Source organism: Podarcis gaigeae (genome assembly GCF_964106915.1).
Source record: "Podarcis gaigeae genome assembly, chromosome: 17".
Classification (NCBI taxonomy): domain Eukaryota; kingdom Metazoa; phylum Chordata; class Lepidosauria; order Squamata; family Lacertidae; genus Podarcis; species Podarcis gaigeae.
The window spans coordinates 27,684,208-27,703,743 of NC_139694.1; the positions used below are offsets into that span (position 1 = coordinate 27,684,208).

General features: G+C 42.8%; 1 protein-coding gene across 10 annotated transcripts in view; it reads right to left on the minus strand.

Moving 5' to 3' along the window:
• MLLT3 (MLLT3 super elongation complex subunit) overlaps nt 1–19,536 on the minus strand; it is a 144,410-nt gene that overhangs the window by 36,776 nt on the left and 88,098 nt on the right. For all 10 annotated transcript variants that reach the window (XM_083719068.1, XM_083719065.1, XM_083719067.1 and 7 more), the window contains 3 exons: nt 19,253–19,396; nt 15,559–15,678; nt 11,763–12,368 (listed from right to left, as the gene is read on the minus strand). In XM_083719068.1, the coding sequence (XP_083575194.1) occupies nt 11,763–12,368; nt 15,559–15,678; nt 19,253–19,396 (870 nt within the window). The remainder of the gene's footprint in view (nt 1–11,762; nt 12,369–15,558; nt 15,679–19,252; nt 19,397–19,536) is intronic.

A 19,536-nucleotide genomic window follows, 5' to 3' on the forward strand; every position in this document is an offset into this window, starting at 1 on the left:
GCACGTAACCAGAGGTACCACTGTACTACTACTCTTTATTGGTTTTTAAAAAATATATATTATCAGTGACTTTGCACATAAATACACAAAATGTTCAACAGCTGTAACTCCCATGGTCTTAGGCAGTTCAAAATTATTGCATATAGGTATGCCAACCAGGAGAACATCTGAAAATAAATTGTAAGTATAAAATATACAATAATATAAAAATAAAGGGGGAAAATTAGTCCCATCAACTATACTATTAAACTAAACCAACATTCTATCTACCAAGTAATTCATTCTTCTCACATTTCTGGATATGGTCAAATTCACACAGTATGTGTCAAATTCACACAGTAACTCTTGCAAGTACCGCCTGATGCAGTGAGAATCTGGCTGCAGTGATTAAAATTGCTCAGCTTGTTAGTTTGACAGAGTGATGCTACTTAATAATGGCATGACATATTCATGGAAACTACAGCAGAGGTTTTCAATGCATATTATCAGCTTAAATTCAGCTGAAGGCACACCTCCTTTTAATCAGAAACATAAAAAGACCGCTTTACAACAACTTTCCCCCAAACCCCCATCACTTATTCCAAAATGGAAACCTATTATTCAAACTCCACATGGGCTCCTATTTCGTTATGACTGTATTTCACTCAGTTATCTGCTAAAAAATATCACACCTTGCCTTCAGGCTTTGGCAGAAGGGAAAGGTATTCAGTTAATAAGGGCCTGGAGGTTTTACAAGACAAAGAGAGTCGGGTCAGAACAGTCTACTAAAAATTTATAACAGACAAATTATTAGATCTTTGGCTGGAACCATAGCTGCATTTTAGAGTTAATTAAACAGACACTAATGGTGCAACTTTCATAAACTCTTTTTGGTATCTGAAGAAGTGTGCATACACACAAAAGCTCATACCAATAACAAACTTAGTTGGTCTTTAAGGTGCTACTGGAAGGAATTTAATAAATAAATAAATATGCAAGCCATTAATTCAGCAGAAGCCCAGGTGACTGCCACAACGACCTTTCAGCAAGAAAATATACATAAAAACATAAATTAAATATAAAAACATAGATTTAAATATATATATAAATAGAATAAACTAGGGGCTACTTAAACCTCTGCTTGCTTCACTTACCAATCCTGCCCACTCCATCCCTAAACCTCCCTCCCTCAACACCCAATTTAACCCCACTCAACCCTCCCCTTTTCCACTTCATGCTGTAGCCAATCAGGCTGAAGAGGTGGCCCAGCTGCAGCATCATTGCAGGAAGGAGGTCAGAAGCAGCTGGGGATTATGAGGCCAGCCGGCCACTGCCTCTAACTGGTTCCCCCTTTCCCATGCTGTTCCTCCTCGCAGGCTGACTCTTCATCCTCATCAGCGGCAAAAGGAGAGGATTCCCCCAGCTGGCTGAGGAACAGGGTGACCAGCAGTGGTACCTGCTAGCCAGGGGACCTAAGTGCTGGGGGCAGAGGCCCCAGAGCTGGCAGGCAGGAGCCAGCAAAGCAAGCAGGTTACTGGGGGAGGAGGCTGCTGCAGCCTATTCAGGATCTACCTCCCCGCAGATCAGCTGGGCCACCCATCCATATTGACTCTTGTCACATTGTAGTTCACACCACCACCTCTCTGTGGCAAAGCAAACTGCAGCGCGACAACATGCTTATACTTTTATTATAGGTATAGATAGATAATTTCCACCTATCATCCATCTTTAGTGAAGGAAATACTGATCTGCACATTTTGCATTTATACAGTCAGCAGGATGCTATGATCAGCAAATCTATCATCCATGTTGCTATAGGCACACATGCAATCGAAGGCAACAAAGATTCAAACTTATCTAGGGCGTACTCAGAACACATCCTGATTTCTTTGTGGATAATGTACTGAGCACATTAAAAACATCACTAATGTTTTTGCATTTCATTTTCCTCCTTCTAATTTAAAACAAACAGGGCTGCATCCAATAATGTCTCAACAGCACAAGGACTTCTGTCTGTGCAACAGGACTTCATCTCCCATTCTTCTCATGCCCCTCAAATCTATTCTGGGAGCTCCCACATCTTGCAGAGCAGATTTGGGGTGTGTGCAGGGAAAGGAAGTTCCATTGCACTTACAGAACTCTTGCAACAAGATAACTTCATTGGCCACAACCTGTAATTTCCTTGATTATTCTCTTTGGATTGTCATCACCAAACATCTAAATGTGTATTTGGTGCATTTGGTTCACATCAACGGTGAGCACAGAAACCCAAACCCAGGCCAGGAAGCAGAGGAATGATGGAGTGGCATAGCCACTGCCACATCCAAAGCCTCCAATGGCAACGCTAGGCTGGTGTGAAAATCGGGACAGAAGGGGGAACCCACCAGCCAGGAGTTGGTGTAGCAATTAAGCCCAATGCTGTTAAGTGATGGCAATACAGCTTGGAATCCAGTCAAACCAGGCCAGTTCATCCCTCCCTGTCACTACCTTGGAATTTCTGCAGGCTATTCTGGTGGGACTTCCACACACACCAACCCTTGGGGGTGGGTGAATTCCTTTGTGGATGAGGGACTGTGCAGCCAGTGGCTAAAGGAGCTGCTCTGGGTTGGGCAGAAGAAGATCTCTGCCTCATCCTCACTCTAAGACTGGTCTATATGGATCCTCTAAGACTTCCATATGGATCCTTGACAGGGCACCTCAAGGATGGAGGCCAAATGTAGACTTGCAGGCCACCCTATCTGGCTCTTGGGATACTCTACAGATGAGACATTGTCCCAAGAAGCAGCTCTTACAAGCCCTACTGTGCTGGTCCCGGGGGGTTACCGGGCAGCGTAGTCCGAGTCCAGTCCGAGGTCAAGGGTGTGGTATGGAGGCTGTCCGTCAAGGCTGAAGCTGGGTCCAAGGCAAGGAGTCAGGTGGGGTCAGGAACTCTGGCAGAAGAGCAGGACAGGGTGCCGGCAGGAACAGGTTACCAACAATGTTGCTCCCGCAACCTGGGACTGGGCTGGCTGGCTTTTATCTGCCCTGAGGCATAGGGCGGCTCCAATCCTCAGGTGACTCACCTCTCCTGGCCTGAAGGCGAGCACTCCTCCTGCGGGAACTTAGCTCCCTCCGCCTCTCTGCCCTGAGCCTCTGCAGCTCAGGAGACGCTGAAGGGTTACTGGACCCAGAGGCAACCTCACCTTCCCCTGACGGGGCTGGGAGAGGAGCACCTGCAGACAATGGGTCCTCCATCACCTCCGGAGGCAGAGCAGATTCAGCTGGTGCCTGCACCTGAGGATCCAGCACAGGTGAGGACCCTTCAGGCTCAAGCCCCACCCCCGGCTTAGCTGGTTCTGGAGGCGGGGAATCCTGTGCATGCTAGGATTCCTCAGGTTCAGCCTCTGAATCTGATTCCCAGGCCATCACACCCACTTTGCATCCTCCTGGCTGGAATGAGTCCCTTGAACTCTGACAATCCTTCTTCTTTGCCAGGATGGAAAATAAGGGAAGACGTGTGAGCGTAAGAAACTAGCCTAGCGGAACAAAAGTAGCATTCACTTATTGCTCTGCTCACTTTTGCCTCGGTACCCACCCATGTGGGGCTTGGGCTGACAAAAGTTCCCCATCCTTATTTACGAGATGATGCTCCTGACTTTCATTCTCCCTGTTTCAGGGAGGTGTGTTGATAGAAAAGCAAGAAAACAGAACCCCGCTCCCGTCTTCTCTCGGCCACAGTTATTTTCATAAGCCGCAGGTTCAGCCTGAAATAATCCATAAGGGGATCCGAGGTTTCAAAGTTTCCCCTTTACAAAACAGTTAGCACCTTGTGTAAATACTGCAAGACCCACCACCACAGGCAGACAGCGAAAACAAGGCCAAGCATTTTGTTATCATGCAGCTACATGGCGCAGTATAGGAAACTGGCGGGCATTTTTTTTTTCATGAAATCAAACATCCTGTGATTGAAGTTTTGTACAGCTCTTTAAAAAAGATAAAGGCAGAGCTTTTAGAGTTTTAAGTGGACCGAGCTACTTTCCCACTGCCTCAATAGCCATAAATTTTACACCTTTCCTTCCCTCCCGCCCTTTGCCTGGTTCCTGTACACACTTCAGATGAGAGCCAACAAAAGTCACAGCATGGAATTTTGACCTGCCTGAATACACAAGCGCTTCTAGATGGCTTTGCTAGCTCATATAAATGTTACTCATACCTTAAAGGATCTACCACAGTGGTTAATATACGGATTGCTGCTGAGATTAATGCTTAACATCCTCAAACAACAAGGATATCTTTTAAAATATATACCGTATTTTTCGCTCTATAACACGCACCCGACCATAACACGCACGTAGTTTTTAGAGGAGGAAAATCCGTAGGCATGCCACCCGTAGGCATTCCCTCCATAACACGCACAGACATTTCCCCTTACTTTCTAGAGGAAAAAAGTGAGTGCTATGGTGCAAAAAATACGGTATATATCAGTGTAACAGTGTGCATAGTTTAGATAAAAGTAGGAAAACATTTGAGATTTGTTTTTGCCAGGAAACATACACAAGGAAAATCTTAAATGTCTAGAGTAACAGTGTGGTAGTGCAACTGAACACAAGATTTGTGGTATCTAGACACAATGGACAGAGATTATTGATCAGATGAGCATCCTAGTATTGATACCTGCAGGTAATTTGCTTCTGGGTTATATTAACTATTAGGTAAAGGGCCCCCTGACCATTAGGTCCAGTCGTGACCAACTCTGGGGTTGCGGTGCTCATATCGCTTTACTGGCCGAGGGAGCCAGCGTACAGCTTCCGGGTCATGTGGCCAGCATGACGAAGCTGCTTCTGGCGAACCAGAGCAGCGCATGGAAATGCCGTTTACCTTCCCACCGGAGCGGTACCTATTTATCTACTTGCAATTTGATGTGCTTTCGAACTGCTAGGTTGGCAGGAGCAGGGACTGAAGAACAGGAGCTCACCCCGTCGCGGGGATTCGAACCGCCAACCTTCTGATCGGCAAGTCCAAGGCTCTGTGGCTTAACCCACAGCACCACCCGCATCCCTTATTGCATTTAATAGTCCCATATATTAACTATTACATTTCTGCTAATTAAAAGCATGTATACATTTCCACGTAGGATAAAGGCAGCATATTCCATGATACGCAGTTAAAAATCACTCAATGTTTCTACTCAGCAGAGTGACAGCTGCATGTGGAAATTGCGGCAACACCAGTCCATTTCAGAATTACCACTGAACGGCCGTGCTTTTACTATCCGAAGTGGCAAAAGAAGTCAGCAGCAGTTTTCTATACCTGACCATTGAAAAATGTTGCTATTGGGAAGTTCAGTTCTCGTCTAAGAAATGCAACGTCGTTTTTCTTACAAAGTGTAAAGCTATTTCGGCTGCATTAATATCTTCAACATGCTTGTTGATTAACCGTTTCTTTCAATGCCAATGTTTTGGCTAAAACTTTCATAAAGGAACTGTAGCTTGTCTGTGCTTACAAATGGTTTGCCTCCAAGATCTCTGTGTGGGTGAGCATCAGGCGCATTTCAAAGCGTGGAACGGAAACATCCTTCAGCCCTAGTTGTAACTGAGTTAGGGCCATGGTATAAAAATGAAGGGAGGCAATTTCAGCCACATCCTTTCTGTGTTTTACAACCTTTGCCCCACACTAAGAGAAACAGTCGTTAAAGACCCACCTTAGAAATAAAACGAAAGACCACCTTCTGTCTGCAAGTAGCTTTCATCATGGGAAAACCTAATGATGGTTCCTCTAGCAAGCTATTTATTGCTTGGCTCCAGACAGTATAAACTGTCTATGAATGAGGCTGCAAGGGAGTTAAAACTTACTCAGCTTTTGAGCACCCTGTGAAATCCCACCAGATTTCTAGCAACGTATTTATTCTCAACAACTCCTTTATGCGATGGGATAATTTTAATTTACCTCTTCTGGCCAAGAGGTGCCATTAAAAAACAAATTCTGCTGAAATGTAGCCTGTCTCTGCAGCACGAGTTTTAATCAGCATTTTACATTGGTCAGAGCGGCAAAGAAAATTGCCGGGTGCATAACCTTTAGCGTCATTTTTAGATGTTTAGCGTTAAAAAAAGGTAGCGTCTGAATCTTCTCTCTAAAAATATTTAATTTTAAAAGGGTAAGTAATACGTAACTTCTATAAGTCTTTTTAAAGCAACATTAGAAAGTTATTTTTTGAAAATAAAAATCAAGAGCAGTAAAAGTGATCTAGAACTATCCTTTATCTTAAAAACAAAATATTTCTGCTGTTAACAAGGCCATGTAGCTCATAAGTTTTCAAACACTTAGGACGCAACCCCACACCCCTTACTTGTGAGTAACCCCCACAGAACACAAATGAGACTTGTTTCTGAATACACATGTATAAGGACTGCGCTGTAAATCTATTAATTACTTTATCTTTTCCTAGCACAATACGTGCCTCCAGATCAGAATCAGACCACCAGTTACGCCCACCAGCCTTTCAACCCCTCAGAAGGGTTAACCACAAATAAGAAAATAAAAAAAATACCATGCCTTCAATTCTTTTGTTTTGAAACTTTGAAGGTGCTCTGCATTAAATCCCCTGGGCCTATTTGTCTGCAATTTGGCAGGTTTGAGCCGCTCTGGAAGGGCTCATGTGTCTGTAAATTTCATCCACTTTGGCCAAAATGTGAAAACACACACACATATATATGTATATCTTGCCAATTTAAATAAGCCCGGGGCAGATAAAACAGAAAACACCTAAAAGCAATTCCAACACAGAGGAATTTTGGGAAAGATCTGTAGTTTAAAAAGGGTTGTAGGAAGACTTCTGTAAGTGCTGAAAAGATAGCAGACACTTTTCCGCTCTAATATTTAATGGGAGGAGATTCCAAAGGGTTGGGACCATAACACTAAAGGCCCAATTCCTAGACTGTGTGAAATGGACCATACGAGAAGATGGTACCTGCAGGAGTTCCTCACCTTAGCTGGATGTATCAATTGGATATATACAGGATGAGACAATCTTTCAGGTATCCTGGTTCCAAGCTATACAGGACTTTATAAACCCAAACTAGCACACGGAACTTAGCCTGGTATGGTGAATAATAATAATTATTATTAATAATAATTTTATTGTTTATACCCCACCCATCTGGCTGGGTTGCCCCAGGCACCCTGGGCGGTTTCCAACACACACAAATACATAATAAAATATCAAAAATATCAAGAAGTTCCTGATACAGAGCTGCCTTCAGGTGTCTTCTAAAACTTGTATAGTTTTGTTGTTTCTTTCTTCTTTTTTTGTAAGGAATAGCATACAGTGGTACCTCGGGTCACATGCGCTTCAGGTTACATACGCTTCAGGTTACAGACTCTGCTAACCCAGAAATAGTACCTCGGCTTAAGAACTTTGCTTCAGGATGAGAACAGAAATTGTGCTCAGGCGGCACGGCGGCAGCAGGAGGCCCGATTAGCTAAAGTGGTGCTTCAGGTTAAGAACAGTTTCAGCTTAAGAACGGACCTCCGGAACGAATTAAGTACGTAACCAGAGGTACCACTTTATTATATATTTTATCTATTGAATAATTTTGAAGAGAAATATAAAAGAGCACAACCCACTTTTAAGATGCTGTTAAAATGTGCTAAGTGTTGTTTCTAAATATAAAAAGCTATAAAAGTTTATTTTGTCCTGGCCTGCTCAATTTGTCTAATTCATAGCCTGCTTTGAATCTGGTGCTTCCCAGGATCTTATGCTCACTTTTCTGGGAGTAAGGCTGCCATCTTTAATCCCATTCACCTGGGGATAAATCCTACAGAATTTGAGTGGGTGGTTAGGATTGTGCTGCAAATCAATGGGATTTATTTTTGAACAGATATAGGATTATGTTAATCTCTCTCCCTCTCTAATCCTATTTTGTAAAGCAATTAAAAACTATTCTGCAGTGACCAGCTGATTTTGACAATAAACTACTATATGTGGTGTACGTATATTTATACCTTCAGGGTTGGCAAGATTTTTGCTTTGTTGTAAAACATCAGGACTGTAGTGTTGCAATTAAAGGAAGAGGAGGGGTGCCTTTCTGGCTTTGTGCATGCTTATTTTTCTTTACATGAATGTTTTTTGGGTTTTTTTAACAGGAATGGAATTATATATTTACATCTTGCATTTCCTCCCAGGAGCTCAGGGCTGTGTGCATTGTCTTCCCTTTACCCCTTTTTACCTTTTTAACAGTCCAATAAGTTAACCTAGGCAACCTCCAAGGGCCTTCTGGCGGTTTCCTCATAGCGAGAAGTGAAGCTACAGGGAACCAGGCAGAGGGCCTTCTCGGTGGTGGCACCCGCCTCCCGTCAGATGTCAAGGAGCTTCACAATATTCCAAAATACCTGAAGGAGCGTCTCCACCCCCATTGTTCAGCCCAGACGCAGAGGTCCAGCACAGAGGGCCTTCTGGCGGTTCTCTCATTGCGAGAAGTGAAGGTACAGGGAACCAGGCAGAGGGCCTTCTCGGTGGTGGCACCCGTCCTGTGGAACGCCTTCCCAGCAGATGCCAAGGAGATGAAGAACTATGACTCTTCTAAAAAGACTTTTCAGGTGTCTTCTATATCTGAAGTTGGCCCTATATAGGGAAGCTTTTAGTGTTCAACTGTTTACTATGGTTTTATAAATTGTTGGAAATGGCTGGGGCAACCCAGTCAGACAGGTAGCATGAAGAAGAAGAAGAAGAAGAAGAAGAAGAAGAAGAAGAAGAAGAAGAAGAAGAAGAAGTTGTTGTGTGGAGGTAATACTGGGCCAGGAAACCTTGTTGGCTTTGTTGCTGTGCCCATATCGCATATATCACCAAACAAGATTTGTGTGTCCTTCAATTTCTATGTAAATCAGCCTTTTGGACAATTTGAACCTTTCACTGAACTGGAAGCTTATTTAAAAACATCAATATTCTACCTGTCACTCAGACATCCAAGGTAGCGTGCAACAAATACAGTCATACCTTGAGTTACAGACGCTCCAGGTTGCGGTTTTTTTGGGTTACGGACCGCCGAAACCCGGAAGTACTGGAAGGGGTTACTTCCGGGTTTCAGCAGTTGCGCATGCGCAGAAGCGCTAAAACACGCTTTGCTCATGTGCAGAAGTGCCAAATTGCCACCTGTGCGTGCGCAGACGCACCACTATGTGTTACAAATGCTGCGGGTTGCGAACGTGCATCGTGCACAGATCACATTCGCAACCTGAAAGTCCACTGTACTACTTAAAAGCAGCACTAATCCAAAAAACTGAGCATCACCATGTCAAATTCAAACAGCTCTCCTCACATACGCCAGCTGGGAACACCCACGTCAGCACAGCTACCTGAATACCAGTGAATAATGGAGCCAAACAGACCTCTTGGGAAAGGGAATTCCAGAGCATAGGAGCAATAGGAGAGAGCTTCTCCAGACAAGCTATTTATCCTTTATCCACACTGCGTGCACAAAGCTCACACAAAGGTTAGATTATAGCCACTCATTACTGAACATTTGTTCCATTTTGTTTGTGATGTTACATGACCATGATCAATCGCTCTGATTTCCTTGTGGGATGCTTATATGTTTTCCTGTTGGTCATTTGTTCATCCCACACTTTCCAGTTGTTGTGCTAGGGCAGCAGAGTACTTTAATACACGGTAATTGCACAAACCTAAATTTCCTGTAGGGATGTGGGTGGCTCTGTGGGTTAAACCACAGAGCCTAGGTCTTGCTGATCAGAAGGTCGGCGGTTTGAATCCCCGCGACGGGGTCAGCTCCCGTTGCTCAGTCCCAGCTCCTGCCAACCTAGCAGTTCGAAAGCACGTCAAAGTGCAAGTAGATAAATAGGTACCACTCCGGTGGGAAGGTAAACGGCATTTCCATGTGCTGATCTGGTTTGTCGGAAGCGGCTTAGTCATGCTGGCCACATGACCCGGAAGCTGTACGCCGGCTCCCTCGGCCAATAAAGCGAGATGAACGCCGCACCCCAGAGTCGGCCACAACTGGACCTAATGGCCAGGGGTCCCTTTACCTTTAAATTTCCTGTGCTTCAATCCCTTCTACAAAATAAGTACCGAAAGTCCGCTTGAAGCACTCTGGAGTGCTATATAACTTCTAAATATTACAACTATCAACTTTTTAAAAAGCAACAACCAGGAAAATCATCTAGTGCTACAAGCATAGGGGAAAAAATCACCTAGTCTACTTTCCTAATGCAAAGACCCACCAACCCCACAAAGACTACACATTACACACCAAATTACACTTTCATAAGCAAAAAAAAGAGACAGCACAGGAGTTCACCACAGAACTTTTTTTGTAGAGCAAATAGTGTGGATGACTAAAGTAGGCAAGCAAACTTACAGAACTCAAGTCGGGCGAGATAAAGGCTTTTGATTCTCCCAGAATATTCATGATGGAGGTTAATAGGTCTGAGGTGCAGCCTACAATCCTCAGTTGGCAACTCACTAAATATAACCATCTCCTTTCTGTCATAAAGAACACCTTACAACCCTGAAGTCTATGAAATGTATTCCTCTACTAGACAACCATCTGTTCAGAGATTCGTGCTAAAGTACATGTGACGCTTAAAATATATTCTGCTGTTTACATTCATTTCACACTATCAAGTATCTAAGAGCCAATTCATATTTCCCACCCAAGCATGAACTTCAGAAGTATGAATCCTAACACATTGCTGAATTTTACTTTGTGATGTAATGCAAGTTCAACACTCATTAATACTAGCACCAAATGATGACTTATCAGTCAGAACAGCTTAACCCCACAATGTCAACTGGACACACAATACTGTTCTAGACCATATGCATATTCATCTTTAAGTTACCAAGCTGAGATAAGTGATGAACACACTTCTATGAATGGGCCTTGGAGGGACCCCTAGCAATTAATGGTATCTTAAGCATACGTGGGCAAGCAATTAGCATCTTGGCTAAGAACGAGCCATTGCAATCATATACAAACTTACACATCTCTTTCCCATTCAAAGCCGATTTTCAATGTATTATCCCTTTGCATGCATCAATTAGTATACGCTATAACACGTCTGCCCACAAGAAAAAAATAATCATAAAACCCAATCTGTTTCCTGGCAGCGAGAAGCAATCACATTGAACGGCCTCCGTTAACGCACATTTCTGCAGCATTATTAATAAAGCAACAACAAACTGATGCAACTCCCGAGAGGGTCAAAAATGAAATCAGCCAAAGCATCTGCAAATGAAAGTGTGCCAACAGCCAATTTCCATGGTTTTGAATAACGAAACAGAACCTGCACAAACATAGCTGTCAACTTACAGATTTAAAAATAAGGGACCAGCAGCCTCGAAAATAAGGGATCAACAATTACTTTGATAAAATACATATTTCGTTGCGTGCAAATGGCTTTAGATAACTATTAGGTCCATAAATTACCATATAACATATATTCAACACAAAAAAAACAGCAACAATGTGTTGTTGACAAAGGACAGCTGGACATAGAAAGGGCCCCATTACCTTCAGTAGCTTATTTAAGGGACATCATCAATAAGGGACAGCAGCGGGGCATGGCGCTGGGATAAGGGACTGTCCCGCCAAATAAGGGACGCTTGACAGCTATGCGCGCACACAGTGCTGCTCAACTAAACTGCACAGAGTAGACCCAATTAAATTAATGGACCTACCCCTGCTCTGAGTAAAACTTAAGTTTGATACCACCTATTATGTACATCCTTTTCTCTCTTTTTTTTTAAGGGATAAACTGAGGAAGGGATAATAGCCATATAAAAGCCTTACTTCAGATTTCGAGGACATGTTCTCCTCCATATCGGAATCGTTAGGATCCACAATATCATCAAAGGGGGGTAATGTGGTCTTCTTCTTTTCCAGTGTCTCGCTTTCCATTTTGACTTTCCCAATCTTAAACTGAGATTTATCCTTTGTCTGTTTTCTGTCCGCCGTGGAACAAGTAAGTATCAGTGGGGGAGCACTGGAAAAACTCTTAAATAAAGCCTCCGAGCCACTTTTCCTCTTCTTTTTGGCTGCAAGATCCTCAGAATCCATCCCCGGAGGCCTTTTCGTGGGGGCTTTCTTCTCTTGTTGCTGTCCACCTGCTATGGTAAGGATGTTGTTTTCGGATTTTGGCTCCTTTGACATGGGTTTGGGTTCCTTGAAGGCCATTTTAGGAACAATTTTTTCATCCTTTAGTGGTTTGTTTTCTTTGGGTTTTTTGGAGGACTCTTTGGAAGATTTGTTATGTTCCCTGGAAGGTTCTTTGAAGGCACTTTTATGTTCTTTCGAGTCTTTAGAAGATTTCTCCTTGTGCTCCTTAGTTATTTTATGGGGCTTTGAAAAACTGTTGCTGCTGCTGCTGCTGCAAGTGCTTATAATCTTACTTGGGTCCTGCAACAATGGAAACCACAAAGTTAACTTTTAATAATAATAATAGTATTTTTTATTCTTTTATTATTTATCTGTTGCTCATCTGCCTGGGTTGCCATGCGGCCCCCAACAAAATATTAAAAACAAAATAAAATATCAATCATTAAAAACTTCCCTGAACAGCCTTCAGATGTCTTCTAAAAGTCAAATAGTTGTTTATCTGTTTGACATCTGGTGGGAGGGTGTTCCATACAAAGGAATTTTTGTCTTTGTATTTATCTACAAAGTATTGTATTGTGTTGTGTTGTGTTGTGTTGTTGTGTTGTGTTGTATTACTACTGCTTACCACTATGTGAGGGAAAATACTATGAACAGCAAAATAGATATTTAAACAACAACAACAACAACACTATTTTATCTAACAGGTTGGTGTTGTTAAATCATAAAGTAGATACAGCAAATAGGAACCCAGCACTCCTTAAATGGAATGTTTTATTTTAAGTTTTAGTTAACCTGCTAGATACCCCCCAAAGTGAAAGTTAGGAGGGTATTCCTCTTATTGCCAAACATTTTTAAAAGGCAAAATCTAGCATGAAGTAAACTGAATTCCTTTGAAACCAATGAATTAGAATACAGCTCTGAATCTTTAATCCTATTGCTAAAATTGTGCACTTAAACTACGTGACCAGATATGACATAATTTGTCATATTTGTGGGGTGTGTACTGGAATGAATCCTATAGATGGCGTAACACATACACATAAGACCAATTCGAGGGAACTGACCCTCTTTGCAACCTCGTGATTGTAGTTCATGAGATCCTCGTGCAAGTCGAATGGACAATCCATTGCATTCAAACACCATAACCACGCAGATAAAGTCACGGAAGAATTCGAGTAACTCGTGCATGTGTGCAAGATATTATATAATGAAAAGTTAATTCTTGGTTTGCTTTCTTCATCAACTACTTGCAGAGCCAACCATGAGAAAAAGTGATGGACCATGCAACACACTGACAATACACCTCCCAGGACCCAAAGAAACCATCACATGTAAATGGTCTGCCAATTCTCTCTTCCAGTTGCAGCTGAAATCTAGCTTTCCTGTTTTTAAGCAATGCTTTTGGGGAACGCATGACAATAATGGGGTTGCCTGAGATAAGGCTGGATCCCAGCTTGGAAAAAAGTTGGCCAGCATTAGATATGAACAGTTCAAATTATGATCCAAACAGTTCAAATATCCATACTAACATGCAATCTTACGATAAACTGACTTCACCACACTTAGTATAACCTTTTAGGAATAAAGCAGATGACTCCAATTACGACATAGTTTTTTAAAAAAAAAAAATTTTGAAAAAGCAATTAAATGCAACACATTTTAATGCAAAAATGACCACTAACAAAAAGCAGCTTACAAATTTTCTTGGCTTTTAAGTTATATACTGACGATGGCATTCTTCTATTGTATTGCCTGCCATTTCTAGCTTTGCCTCTTCACAAAACAGGCAACAGTTTAAGTTTAACACACAAAACACCCAGTGTGTGTGTGTGTGTGTGTGTGTGTGTGTGTGTGTGTATGTATATATGTATGTGTGTGTGTGTGTGTGTGTGTGTGTGTACACACACACACACACACACACACACACACAGAAATCCAGCTTGCGTTCCTCAAGCATGGATACATGCAATAGCTAGTTGGAAAACTTTTACTTCAGGAAGCCTACCAAGACAATTTATTTTTGCTATCTGATGTTTGTTTAAAGTTTTGCTGACTTCTTTCAGTTTTTGTTGGTAGTGTTATCATGTGCACCCCACAGAGAGTTTTCTGATGAAGCATGTTTATTCCTTCCTGACAAATAAATAAATAGTTTGCCATTTGCTTGGACCTTGTCATAATGTTAAATCACTGCTAGCCACCTGCATTTCACATAGATTTGGAAAATAGCTCAGCCAACAGAGCAGGAGACTCTTAATCTCAAGGCTGTGGGTTTAAGCCCCAACCTGAGCAAGAGATTCCTGGCTTGCAGGAGGTTGGACTACATGATCCTTGAGGTCTCTTCCTACTGCAAGTTAAAAAGGTCTTGGCTACACAAAACACCCAAGTTAAAAAGGTCTTGGCTACACAAAACACCCAAGAATTAAAATATGTGCAGAAATGCTCTTAAAAGTGAAGATAATTAGGGGCTTAGCTCCCCATAGTAGTAAAACCACAAGCTCCCCAGAACACAGTTAACATTCAGCTTTCCTTGGCATTTTATCTAACCTGATTTCTGCTGCTGAAAAGTGGTTTGGAACTTTGTTTAATCCGCAAGAAAGAAGGGCCTTTTCGCTGCCTAGGTTCCATTCTATTCCTTCTAACCTCCTTTGGGGTAGGTTTGTGGGTTTGGCAAAGGAGATAGGATCTGCCCATGTGAGGCCCACCTGGTGGACACTCTAGCTCACAGGGCCCTTAACTGTAAAATGTATGATGATCTCCACCAACAATTTCTAGACCATCTATGTGTTCCAACATGGATATCAGAGGTTATGCACTTCTTATTACAGGCGAGAGACCAGGAGCTTACCAAGACAGTAGTTAAGTTCCTCTATTTGATTTTTTGTCGCCAAAGTATGCTACAGGATCCTGCCCTTGCTCGACACCCTCAGAGATGAGGCGGATTGCCCACTCCTTCTGCCCTTTGGCGGGTGACTGTGCTGTTGGGGTGGCGACAAGATTGCACTGCCCTATCTATTTTAAATATATTCTGAATGTTCTTATGTGATGCCAATAAAGGCTACTTGAATTAAACTTTGCCTGGTCCTTATTGAGAAATGGGAGGAAACTTGTATACATTCTATTACCAGACTTTCGTGGATGAATGAAAACTGCATTGATGACTGCATTGTTCAGTTTCTAATGTATGTTACTCTTCAGGTTAGGGTATAAGGTGCAAAAACCTATGTTCATATTTGCACATTTAACATCTGCTAAGAAAAATGGCCATTTATGCACATAGATTGAAGGCACATAATTCACCTCACTTTGAAAGGCAAATAAATGGAAGAAAATCTGAAATGTTCAAGGGTGATAAATATTTTCTAGAACTATGACTGGTCATTCAGTCACCTGATTTAAGTATTGCTCTGAACTTGTCACTTGCTTCTTGGCCACACAGCTTTCAAAACCCTCAACCAACGCACATCCCAAATTATCCTCCTATGCCTCTCACCTTCGGCCCATGAGATGATTTCTTCTTCACTTCAGAAAAAGACAGGGAATTACTGGGAAGGTTCAGGAGGTGAAGACTCTGTCCTGAAGCAGCTGAGGTCCCATCTGACATTACCATGATCTATTTTAAAATGGAAGCATTAGTAAGATTTATAAAACAGCTGAGGATCTAAAGCAAAGTTCTTGGAAGTGGGCACTCAAATCAAACTCTGGTTTCTGCCGTCGGCGTACATAACTGACATCAATTTTAGTATAATTTGGAGTTCACCATCAAGGGAAAGGACAGACTGACTGAAAAAAAAAATCCATATTAAAAATGCTGTTAGAAGAGCCCAGAGAAGCATAACTGATATATACCGTATTTTTCGCTCCATAAGATGCACCTGACAATAAGACGCACCTAGTTTTTAGAGGAGGAAAACAAGAAAAAAAAATATTCTGAACCAAACAGTGGGTGTGTGATTTTTGTTGTTCATGCTGTGGCCACAGACATGATATGTGATTTGACGGTGAGTTTGGGGTAGCCCAATGCAAAAATCCTGAGGATCCATGTGGATCCGTGCTTTGTAACCATGTTTTTGCGCCATTGCGGCCCCACAAAACAGTGGATATGTGTGTTTTTTGGTGCAGGTTGTAGCCATGGACATGCTATGTGATCTGATGGTGAATTTGGGGTGACCCAATGCAAAAATCCTGAGGATCCATGGGCTTTTACCTTCCCCCTCCCAGGCAGCCTCCTTTATCGCTAGCCTCCCTTATCTGCCTCCCGATCGCTTGCCAATCAGCTGTTGCCTTCCCTCTTGTTTGCCTTAGTGTCTTTTCCTTAATTGGAGCTGTTTTTTGCTCCTCCATTTCTTCTAATTTCTCTCCTCATTGCTTGTTTAAGTATTCTTGTCTCCTCTCCTTGCAAGTTCGCTGTCTTTACCTCTTCCCCCCCCCCCCCGGCAGCCTCCTTTACCCGCAGCCTTATCTTCCTCCCGATCGCTTGGCGATCAGCGGCTTCGTTTCAACACCCACTTCCCTCTTTCTAAAAAAAAAAGAAGAAGAAGAAGAAAAAAGAAAAAAGCACGATCTGCTTTTTGTTCCTGGGCAATTCAGCTCCAGGGACCACACATTCGCTCCATAAGACGCACAGACATTTCCCCTTACTTTTTATGAGGAAAAAAGTGCATCTTATGGAGCGAAAAATACGGTGTGTGGGGGGGGTGGGTGTTATTAATGAACACATCCTGAACACATACTAATTCTAGCCATTTGGCTTTGAGATGCCTCTTCCAGCTTGCTTCCCTATAGTCATGCAAAGAGAGAAAATGCTTGATGATGTTTTCTAGCTAAAAAATCAGCCTGCTCCTTCTCCCTAGCACAGGGGTCTGCAACCTTTAAGACAAAAAGAGCCACTTGGACTCGTTTCCAAAGAAAAAAAAAACTGGGAGCCGCAAAACTCGTCATTATAAAAATAACTTTTTTGTCACTTTTTAAATTATTTCTTTGTTTGACCCCTCAGAATTACTCCTCCTCCTCATAGAAATAAACGTTAAATTAACAAGTTACCTTTTTGTGTGTGTGTGTGTGTTCTTCACTCCCCTTCAAAACAGTGACCAGCGTACATGCCCCCTTTCAATGCAGTGACCAGCGTACATGCCCCTTACAATGTAGCGGGCGGGCGGGAAGGTGACGTCGGGACGGTGCGTGACTAACGAACGCACCGCCCCCATGCGACGTCACAGCCAGTACAGTGCCCGCCACAGTGGGTGGGGAGTGTCGGGGTGCACAATGCGCCTCCTCCCCTCGCTAGTATCCGCCCTGGAGCCGCGGCAAAGGTGTAAAAGAGCTACATGTGGCTCCGGAGCCGCGGGTTGCCGACCCCTGCCCTAACACCTTCTCTCAATACTGCGCAAGGTGCTAGCAAGGTTATAAGTAGCAACTACTACTGTTCAGGCTTTAGGGCTGATTTGAGATTGCAGGTCATTCGATTTCTGTTGCCCGTTTTAGTCATTCAGCCGGCTAATAAGCAGTCCAGTAAAATGACAGTGGAACAGATAGCTACGTTGATGCCGCAGCTGGGAACTTTTTGCACCTCAAGTATTCCTGGAGGAATCTAGGTCATGAACTTATCACCTAGCATACTGCTGGAAAGTAGATTTAAGTACTGAGCATCTATGCACTCCAATAATATATGAAATCTAGATTCCAGAGTTGTGGTTCTGTTATGCTGGCCATGTTAGGGGGGAGCAAAATAAAAAATCCTCACATCTTTTGCGCTTTCTGTAAATTAAATGTATAACAAGAGTCAATTTAACTTTCTTTCAATAAGTTTGAAAATGCAAGCAAAAACAAAAAACAGCAAATTTTACTCTCCTGGGGCAAGAAATCCTGCTACTTGCTGGAAGTAAAAGAAATAAACGTGAAGCCATTTTCATAATTTTTGGTTCTACAAGAAGCTAAATTATGAAATAGCTCTACAAGTGGGGGCACCTGAGACAGCTCCTTTCCCAGTAGCCACCGACCTTGTTCTGGATAAGAAAACACACCACCAATGTTCTTAACCCACAACACAGGCTGATATGGAAAGAAAATGCTTTCAGGTGCTATGTAGGGTCGTAAAAAGAAAAACACTTTGAAATGCACTCGGAAACAGACCCGCAACCAGCCCAGTCCATTTAAGCACTGAATAATATGCTTCCTGGGATGCGGGTGGCGCTGTGGGTTAAACTACAAAGAGCCTAGGACTTGCCGATCAGAAGGTCAGCGGTTCGAATCCCCGCGACGGGGTGAGCTCCTGTTCTTCAGTCCCTGCTCCTGCCAACCTAGCAGTTCAAAAGCACATCAAAGTGCAAGTAGATAAATAGGTACCGCTCCTGCAGGAAGGTAAACGGTGTTTCCGTGCGCTGCTCTGGTTCGCCAGAAGCGGCTTGGTCATGCTGGCCACATGACCCGGAAGCTGTACGCCGGCTCCCTCAGCCAGTAAAACCAGATGAGTGCCACAACCCCAGAGTCGGCCCCGACTGGACCTAATGATCAGGGGTGCCTTTACCTTTTTTAATATGCTTCCTACATCCTGTCTCTGGTTACTGACTTCTCAGAGAACCTAGCAGCCTTTTTTATTTTTTAAATAAATATTTTTTAAATAATATTTTTTAAATAAACTCCAGAAACTGGAGTTTCTGGGCATTACAGAAATCAACCTCTGGATGTTACCAAAGTAAGGATGACTGTGGCAAGTCTAGAAAAGGCCACAGCTAATAGAAGGCTTTTTACTGATCTTGGGCTTCTGGCGACAAAGCTCTATCTAGAATCAGCCGCAAACTGAACAGGATCTTGTAGGAACAGTGCAGTCCTGTCTGCAACAGTGTAAACACAGTCTCACTGATTTTGGATCTTAAACTGGCCAAGCATTTTCAGAATTACTGTCTTACTTTATGGATATGAAATGCATGAATTGGTTCTACATTAACTTCAAGCTGATAGGCCCGTAAGTAGTAGTTTGATCTTGTGACTGTCTGCTGGGCTGAATGTTGCACATTCCGTACTTATTTTTGCGGGGTTCAGGTCACTGGTGCAAAAAACATGTCTTTTCTACTCAAAAGCATTCTGGGCTGGGGGTGAGAAATCAAACTCTGCAATGCCGAGACTTTACCAAGGATTGTGCATACAGCCTCCTTCATATGGTTTCTGGACATAGAGACAGGACTTACCCCTCCTGCTTTCAGCAACTTTCTTCTGAACTCTTCCGTTGGGTTATTGAATGTGAGCTTTTCGCAGCGAAGATGATTTACAGGTGGGTGGCCTTCCAAGTGAAGGAATAGGTCATAGTCAAAGCGGACTTTCTTCGGTTCTTCCTACGGGTTAGAAAACAGTCAACTATAGACAAACAAAATGGACACCACACGACGTGCTTGCTTTTACACCAGTTGTTACCGCTGATTCATTTCTTCGTCTGTCGTGAAATGCAACATTACATTCATTAAGATCTAAAGAT